We start from the raw sequence: 9,666 nt of genomic DNA, 5'->3' as shown, positions 1-9,666 counted from the left end.
ACCTCCCTTCAACTTAGCTTCACGCTTAAGTTGAATGAGTTCATTCTCCTTATGAGCTCCTACAGCCCGGCCAGCACTGGATTTCCTCTTCTTCTCCTTCACAGGCCGAGGAATGAAATCCTTCAGGTAAAGCCTGTACTCCACAAAGTTGTCCTTGGAGGTCAACAGAGTGATATCCCGGGCAGCACCCGGCAGCATAGTAAGCTTCTGAGCTCTATCCTAGAGGGCAAGTGTGAAAGGAGGGCGGTGATATGTGGGGATCTGCTAGAACCGAGTGTAGGTGATGCCCATTCCTTCCACCATGACGTACTCGTCAACAAAATGCCCAATTTTGCTAATGGCCTTATCCCCGGTGCCCGTCAACCACTTGAAGTCTGGCTGAGAAAAATAGAAGTACCCCGATCTGCCTTGCTTAGGGGTAGACTTCAAGTCAATAAACCAGCTAACCTTGTGGGGAGAAGGCATATCCCACTTCTGGGAAGTGTAGAGAATTTAGAGGGCAGACAGATACTTAATGCCCTTGGGAGTGAATTGGGACAGACATAGGCAGAAGAAGTCTGCCACATTCCTAAAGTATGGGTGCAAAGGTAGCAATGCCCCTTGCCTGGCATGAGCGCCCAACTAGGCACACATTCCCCTCTCAGGGTTTGTGGCTCGATTGTTGTAATCGGGAATATAGCAGTCTAACTCGCCCAGGTAGCCATCATGATCGAGATCCTGTAAGCGTGCCTCAGTGACCTTGGACGGAGGGCTTATCGACCTGGCACCCAAGGCACCTTGCCTTCTATGAGAAACCGAGGCAGTAAGTTTCTCACTGGCATAGTCCACGCCCTCAACCAGGACGTCGCCATCCGCATCGACTGGCTCCCCAGCCTCATTATATCCCGCAAAATTGTTGGGTTTTATGCCCTAAATAAAACTCATTTCAATATAATCAGATTTACTTATTAATAAAGATCAGAAATAACATTTAATGTTGCATGGTTCACATGATTATTTACATGTATGAATTCTATTTAAGTCCAGAACATATCAATTTTTTAATGATTATAGTGTTGTCAACACAATGGAATATAATCTTAATTATATGTTCGAAAGTTTATTCCCTGATTTGTCAGTTCACTGGATTTAGACTGACATGATAATCAGCAATAGGTATTCTTACACCTTGGATAAGTGGTATGTCCTTTCCAGGGCATTGGCAAAGTTTACCAGTATCGGATGTATGGAGTATACATCGGAAGGGACCGATATTGAACTTTGATTAGATATATTAAAATTTACCGTAATATCTATTCAATTCAATATCACCCGTTGATCCTAGATCAAATGATCTTAATCCTGATATGTTTAGGTTCGATCTCAAGAGTATTATACATGTTCTTTGATTTGTTAGTTAAGCCTACTTTTGGGTAGGGTGATACGTACATTTTGGGAACATAATAGTATAATTGAGTGGGAGCGCTAACATAAATATGGAATCTATAACTTCTATAGGAATTTAGAAGTGAAACGATGATATCCTTTGAGCTTGGCTAAACAGAGATAAATGGTGGAGATCTCATTTCACTTCGCTGAAATATCATTTATACGGAGCTAAGTGTTTTAAGGATAAAATACATTGAACGTGTAACGGTAACCTAGTGCCTATTCAATGTAGATCATCTATTAGAGTATCATTGATCAAATTAGGATTATAACAATGGTAATGACGTATCTATATCGTGGAACATATAGAGCGTTCTATATACTGAGAGTGCAATTCTAAGTTCTACGCGTGGATTCAACGAAAAATTAATAAGTCAGTGAATTTAAGATATAGACCCATGGTCCCCATACTAGTTGAGACCATACTGCTTGTAAGACTCAATTAATTGATTTTGATTAATCAATTATAATTCTAAAGTTAGACTATGTCTAGTCTATGAATTTTCACTAAGCAAGGGCGAAATTGTAAAGAAAAGAGATTTTAGGTTTATTTATTAATTAAGAGACTTTATATGTCTAATTAATAAATACATTAAATGACAATATTATTTAATAATTAATTTTAGTTGTTAAATAATTAGAATTGGCATTTAAATGGTAGAATTTGAAAATTGGTGTTTTTGAGAAAATGAGATGCAGAAATGATAAAACAGCAAAATTGCATAAGTGAGGCCCATTATCTAAAGCCCAGGCCGGCCACTATTGTAGGCTTTTATAATTTATTTTTCATTATTTTAATGCCAAATAATTCTAACTTAAACCTAGGTGGTTACCTATAAATAGGTAGTGATGGCTTCAGAAAAAGATGATACATCTCAGTCCTTCACAGAAATTCTTCTAGCCACCACCTTCTTCTCTCTTCTTTTCTTCTCTAAATTTCGAAATCCTTGAGTGAATGAGTGAGTGCCCACACACATCAAGTGGTATCTCAATCATAGTGTGTAAGACTGTGGAAAATCAACAAACAAGAAGGAGAATCAGCATCAAAGGAAGGAGAGAAACAGATCCAGGTTCAGATCTTGGTGATGCTCTGCTACAGAAAGGAATCAAGGGCTAGAGATCTAAATGGAAGGAGTCATTATATTCCGCTGCACCCAATGTAAGGTTTCCTAAACTTTATATGTGTTTATTTCATTGTTTTAGAATTCATATTAGGATGTTAATGAAACATACTTGTTAGTAAATCTAGATCCTGGTAAAATATATCCAACAAAAGTTTGGGGGTGCAACCTCATCCTCTTCCTCCGCCTCAGAAGGACTGCTAGGACGAACATCGTCCTGTTCTACAATCTCCTGGACCTCGGCGTCCCCTTCATGATCCTCCTCCTCCTGGACGGATGGATCTTGTTCGGCACTGGCTAAGATGGCATGCCAGGCCACTTGAGGGTCAGATGCATAAATTCTATGCATTATCTTCTTCGTACGAGCCATCATCCTAAGGCTGGATGGGAGATTTAAGCTAAAAGTTTCGTTACTCGAAGAGGTTGGACTAGAATGAAGACGAGGATGATCCTCGTGCAAGAGTTGAAGTAGATACTGGTCGATTTTGTGTTCGCTTCCCCAAAACTCGCCTGGGTTCATCTACAAAAGACAACTCACAAGATGAGTGTTTGGTCGAAATATCGAACATTAAAACAAGCAAATATGCCGACCAGGAGTACTCAACGGATTAAAAAATGAGAATATTCGACGAAAAGTTAAAGCTAAAAAGTTTGAAATTTTCGTGAGTTAGGGCCAAAAATTTCATGAAGCTTAGAATAAGCAAGATGAAGGACAGGCATTATGCAGTTCAAAAAGCAAGCATTATGGACGATGAAATAGCACGGATCGTTACAAAGGAAAAACACAGAGTTTCTAAAACATAGGGTTTCCTACATATCTTCTACAGTGAAGTTAAATGTCCATTCAGAAAATAAATGTGCAAAGTAAACGTAAAAGAAATCGAGAACTTACTCAAGGATCGAACGTCTAGATTCAAGTTACGCCAAGCTAAATGAGCAGTTTTTGTGAAAACACTTCAGCAAACTCGAAGCTAAAAACCTCTATTTTCCCTCTGAACTTACTTAGCAAAGAAGGTTGGTGAAAGTGAGTTTGTGAACAAATGCTCACTGGTATTTATAGGCAAACAACAAAAATAGGTAATCATTTCAAAAGAACCTCAGACGCCTCGATTCCCCCCAAAATCGAATATGGGAAATCAAAAGCAATCAAGTGTAGCCGTCAAATGTGGTGAGAGAAAATCGGATTTTGAAACATTAATTGCATCAGAGCATTTATTAGCCAAAAACCAAAGGGACGCCCAGTCAGCCTCACATCGAGTCGCGAACAGACGCGCCTGACACATGTCACCCATTCAAACGCAAAGACAACTCGGATGAAGTCTACACGCAACTTCGGAAGTCCTGTATAGACTTGGGGGCAAATATTATCCCAATTTTTGCACTCTGACGTGGCATCACATGATGGTGACACGTGAAATCGACTCCGCGTATCTTCTCGCAAGATACATGCCGTACAGGATACCTCATATGCTTGCTCAAGACGAAACAGTAAGCAACCCGCGTAGAACGACAGACACTTAGAGAATTCAGCTTTCGCATCGTGAGTCATCAAGGAAATCCCTTTAACTTGGGGATCAAATTACAGAGATATGGCAAGCTGTCCAAATCCCACGATCAGTGTATTCTGTATTTACTATGCAATCTTTCTGCTTAAATCAATTGTAACGAGAAGGTAAATAATTCCTGTCCAAGCTCATAGCCCTATATATAGTGCTCCATATTCACTGGGCAAAGGGTCGAAAAAACATTCTAGTTGAGAGTTTTTATCTAAGAATTCACATTCAAAGATACTATTGTAAGAGCTATAAGAAAAGGAACATTTCTCCATGTTCTTTAGTCAATACAAATAACGAGGATTATGCTATTACAGAACTGCTCGGGGCTGAACATCTATAAAATTCCTGTGTCTTTATATTACTTTATTATATTTCAATCGATATAAACTACTTGTCGCTTACTAAATTAGACTCACTGTCATTGGCTAAAAGCGAGGTCAATATTATTTATTTAAGATAATATTTAGTTTCTATTTTATTATATATATATAAAAGCCTTCTGCCTTCTGCCTTCTTAGCCATCAAGCTCTTGACCACTCGCCACTTCAATTCCGAAGCTTTCAAGAACCGCCTCAAGCAGATGTGGCCTGAAAGATTTTCCATTAATGTTCTTGAAAAAGAGCCCAACTTCTATACTGTCGAATTTGGCTGCTTCGGGGATAGACGCAGAGTTCTCATTGGCCAACCTTGGCATTTTGACTATAAACTCATAGTCATGACCCCATTGGAAGCCGGTTCTACGGTCACTGCTGAAGCTCTCACTACCACCCCATTTTGGATTCAAGTTTCAGAATTCTTAAAACGGTCCCGTGCTCTTGCACAAAGACTCGGTGAAATCCTGGGGCGATTTATCGAAGTCGATACTGCATCCCTCAAAGAGACTTGGGTTCCTTATCTCCGAGTCCGAATTGAAATGGATGTAACTCAGCCACTCCCGCGTGGAACGGGCTTCCATTTTCATGGTATGGCTGCCCCGGTTTGGCTTGAATTCCGTTTTGAAAACTTACCTGATTTTTGTCATTACTGTGGTCGACTTAGCCACATTGTGAATCATTGCCATGAGTTTCTTGCTAAGTGTGATTCTTCCTCAGCTCCTCCTCTGCTTCACTATGATCAATCCCTAGGAGCCAAAATTCGGATTACATCCAATCCTTTTTATATTGCCTGCTCCCGCACCCGACTGCAGCCTCATATAGCCAATCCCGCTTCTTTGGCTCCACATCCTCCCTACCGGTTTCACCAAGCCCCCGTTATCATTGAAGGCCCTTTCAATGAGCCTACCTCAGCCTATGGAGTACAACATCTCAGCCAGCCACAAACTACACTAATGGGATTACACACTAATCTCTCTTCACCCCATTTCAATCTCAATCATTCCCCCCCCCCCCCACTACCACTATTTGGCCGGCTCACCAAACTGTTGCTGCTACAGCAACCATTCCTTCACAAGCTAACTCCCCTGCTATCTCACCAAATAACACTGCTCCACCTAACCTACCGCCATTTCCACCCATCACCATTGCTGAACAACTTGCAACACCACTTCCTAGGCCCATTTCCACTTCTCCCGAGGCTCTTGTGGCCACCACTGGGGCCCCTCAACATGTGGTGCCGGTCTCCCAAGCTTTTTCTACCATATTAGCGGACCTGAACCCATCTCAGCCACTTCGCTTCGCTGTGGGCTCTTCTACCAACCCAGCTCCAAGTTCCTCAAGGGCTAGGAAGTTCAAGGCTCAGCGTCCCGATTGCCTGAACGCTGCTGAATTTCGAAGAATGCTCAAACGCACACGCAATCTAGCCAAGTCCCTTAAGGAAGAGACTGTTGAAGAGGCGGCTGACGCTCAGCCTACCCGCCTAGAGCCATGAGCATCATCAGCTGGAATGCTCGTGGATTGGGGAGTAAACGAGCATTCCGTTCTCTCTCCCTGTTGGTGAAGCAAAACCGCCCAACACTTTTGTATATAATGGAGTCTAAACCCTTCTGTTGAAGTTTTAAATAAGTTTGCTTCGAGTCTTAAATTTCCTAATGGTTTAGAGGTCCCACGTGTCGGGCTTAGTGGTGGTCTTTTGTTGCTCTGGACACATGATGTGGATGTAACCTTGCTTTCCTATAATATAAGTCATTTTCACTGTTATCTTAAGTTTCCTAATTTTACTGAGTTTACTTTTACTGCTTTCTACGGTGCACCACACGCTCAAAATAAATTGCACTCCTGGCATTTAATAGATCGACTAGGTTCTAACTCTCGGCTCCAGCCTTGGCTCATTATGGGCGATTTCAATGATTACCTGTCTCTTTCAGACAAAATTGGGGGTAATATGTCTCGAGCTCCATCCACGCAATTTCAATCATTCATAGACAATCATGAACTTCACCCTCTCACGCCGTTAGGTAATCTCTTCACTTGGACTAATCGCCAAAAGCAACAAAATCACACTCAGGAACGGCTTGACTGGTGCCTCTCCAATGATGCTTGGGATGCCATCTTTCCGGCTTCCCGTCTAAATCATGGCGATTTTTTTGGTTCTGACCATCGCCCTCTTATTCTCACCTTGCATCATACGAGCGATCATCGCAACCCTTCCCCCCGTTTCATTTTTGATAAGCTTTGGATGTCTGAACCTGGATTCGAGGATTGCTTGCGCGATGCTTGGACTCAGACCACTTCAAATGCTCACTCCAATCCTTTAATTGGTCTCAATGAAAGACTAACAAATTGTTCCTCTCGACTCAAACATTGGAAGAAGTCTCTAGGCCCCCCGATTACTACTCAAATCCGTACTGTCCAATCCCAGCTCAAATTGATTAACTCTTTACCCAAACCTACGAATGATCAATTAGAGCAGAGTCGAAAGCTTGAAGAAGAGTTGAGTGGCTTATTGCAAAAAGAGGAAGTACACTGGCAACAACGATCTCGAGTCACATGGCTCCAACTGGGTGATAAAAATACCCGTTATTTCCATCGTATGGCTTCCATGAGACGAACCACCAATAAAATTCTTTCCCTTCAACGACTGGACGGTTCCTGGGCTACTGATACGCCATCCATTTTGGCAACCATTGAACAATATTTCACTAACCTTTTTCAAAGTCAATCGCCTGACAATGAAGTCATTGAATATGTTCTTTCAGGCATTTCTGAGAGTCTTACCCCTGCTGAAATTGACCTTCTTCAGGCCACTTTTACGGCTAATGAAGTTAAAACTGCTACATTCCAACTCGCTCATGATAAAGCTCCAGGCTTAGATGGCTTTAGTGGCAGTTTCTTCCAAAAGAATTGGCACTTACTGGGTCATGACGTTACCATTGTTGCTCTCAACTTCCTCAACGGGGATGCAGATTTAGCGGCCATCAACCAGACGCTCATTGTTCTTATACCAAAGCGGACAAATCCTGAGCAGATAACTGACTATCGACCCATCAGTCTTTGCTCCACCTTCTACAAAATCATTTCAAGGGTCTTGGTCAATCGTCTTAAGCCCATTCTCAGTCGTATCATTTCTCCCACACAAAGTGCTTTTCTTCCTTCCCATTTAATCTCGGATAACATTATCATCGGTCAGGAGGTTATGCATTCTCTCTCTCATCGTAAATCCGGTCGGTTGGGTTGGATGGCATTAAAGCTAGATATGGCCAAAGCCTTTGATCGGGTTGAATGGGTTTTCATTCGCAAGGTTATGGAAAGATTTTTATTTCCCAGGCGTTTCATTGAACTAATTATGGCTTGTGTCTCCACTGCTACCTTCTCTTTCTCCCTTAATCAACAAGTTCTTGGAATAGTCAAGCCTACTCGAGGCATTCGCCAGGGAGACCCTCTCTCCCCATATTTAATTCTTCTCTGCTCTGGGGGTCTTTCTTCGCTCATCCATTATAAAACCCAGCAGCGCCAACCTCGGAGTCATTCCCTTGGCATTAAAATTGCTCGGCGAGCCCCAACCATCTAACATCTTTTTTTCGGTGATGATAGCCTCCTCTTTAGCTCAGCTTCTGTTGAAGCTGCGACCACCATCCATAGAATTCTTTGCGATTACAGCCGTGCCTTTGGACAACTGGTTAACTTCACTAAATCGGCCTTATATCTTTCTCCAAACACGACTCCTGTGCTTCACCATGAAATCGCGACCCTTCTTGGCATCCCCGTTCGTGAGATGATGGATAAGTACTTGGGTCTTCCTCAAGCATTTGGAAGATCTAAAAAGGATGCCTTCAACTACATTAACGATCATGTTTGGTCTCACTTAAATAAATGGAATTCTAAATTCTTTTCCAAAGGTGGTTGAGAAGTCCTTTTCAAATCAGTTGTACAAGCCATTCCTTCTTATGCCATGGCTTGCTTTAAGCTTCCTGCATCTTTCCATTCTAAGATTGAATCCCTTATGGCTCGGTTCTGGTGGGGCAGCACTGAGACCAACAGGAAAATCCATTGGAAAACATGGTCTTTTCTTTGCTATTCAAAATTCCATGGTGGTCTCGGGTTTCGTTCTATGAAAGCTTTCAATCAGGCGATGTTGGCCAAACAAGCTTGGCGGCTACTCCAATATCCTCATTCACTAGTGGCCACACTCCTTAAAGCTCGATACTTCCCACACACTAGCTTCCTTCATTCTGGCAAGGGCCATAGACCTTCTCTTGTTTGGTCTAGTATTACTTGGGGCAAAGAACTTCTTCAGTCAGGCCTTAAGAAGTCAATTGGTGAGGGTACTACCATCAACATTTACAATGATGCTTGGATTCCTGGTTATGGCAAACTGCACTATTTAAGATATCATTCAAATGCCAATATGACAGTGGCTGATCTTATCACACCTAACAAACAATGGAACCATGCCATTATCCAATCCCTCTTTCCTACAGACATTACACAAGCTATAATGGCTATTCCCCTTCCTTCAATTTCCACTCCAGACACACACTTTTGGTCCCTCACCCCTCATGGTTCATACACGGTCAATTCAGGTTACCACCTTGCCCATAGACAGCTTCATTAAAATTAACCTAGCCCCTCGGATTACAAGTCCTCAAATGAATGGTGGAAAAATCTTTGGACCCTCCCTTTGCCTCCTAAAGTTAAACACTTCCTTTGGCGTGTCTGTTATGATATACTCCCTACTAGCCGAAACCTATTCAACAGAAAGACTCTATACTCTCCCCATTGCAGCCGATGTCACTATCACGATGAGACCCTAGAACACGCTCTCTTCAGATGCCCTGCTGCCCAGAAGGTATGGAAATTAACTGATTTTAATGCTTTTATTTCTACACACTCTTCACTTAACTGTATGGATTTATTATATCTTGCTGCCACTGAATTTATTACTGGACATTATCATTTCTTTGTTTGTTTGCTGTGGAAGCTCTGGAACTGCAGGAATACTTGGCTACATGAGGGTCTATCCCTCTCCCCAGATCAGATTATTCGTGAAGCCTCCACCTACTTTGAGCAATACAAGATCTGCACCAAGAAGATTCCAACACCTTCTCCAGCCCATGATGATCATTTCATACCCAATGATAGCCGCACATCTTCTCCAACATTCCATCATCGGCTTTTCGTGGACGC

General features: G+C 42.1%; 1 protein-coding gene across 1 annotated transcript; it reads left to right on the top strand.

Annotated features, from left to right (window-relative positions):
• The first annotated feature begins 8,431 nt into the window (after nt 1-8,431).
• Nucleotides 8,432-9,094, top strand: LOC115696473 (uncharacterized mitochondrial protein AtMg00310-like). Its single transcript, XM_030623375.1, has one exon. It carries the CDS (start codon nt 8,432-8,434, stop codon nt 9,092-9,094), a length of 663 nt encoding a protein of 220 aa, XP_030479235.1.
• Nucleotides 9,095-9,666: the final 572 nt, after the last annotated feature.

The sequence above is a fragment of the Cannabis sativa genome, chromosome 7, assembly GCF_029168945.1.
Source record: "Cannabis sativa cultivar Pink pepper isolate KNU-18-1 chromosome 7, ASM2916894v1, whole genome shotgun sequence".
NCBI classification, from domain to species: domain Eukaryota; kingdom Viridiplantae; phylum Streptophyta; class Magnoliopsida; order Rosales; family Cannabaceae; genus Cannabis; species Cannabis sativa.
The sequence above is the reverse complement of the archived record's forward strand: the minus strand, read 5'-3'. Positions and strand labels throughout refer to the sequence as shown.

Coding starts and splice junctions, on each gene's coding strand:
- LOC115696473 (XM_030623375.1), top strand. CDS start 8,432: ATGGCTTGCTTTAAGCTTCCTGCATCTTTCCATTCTAAGATTGAATCC.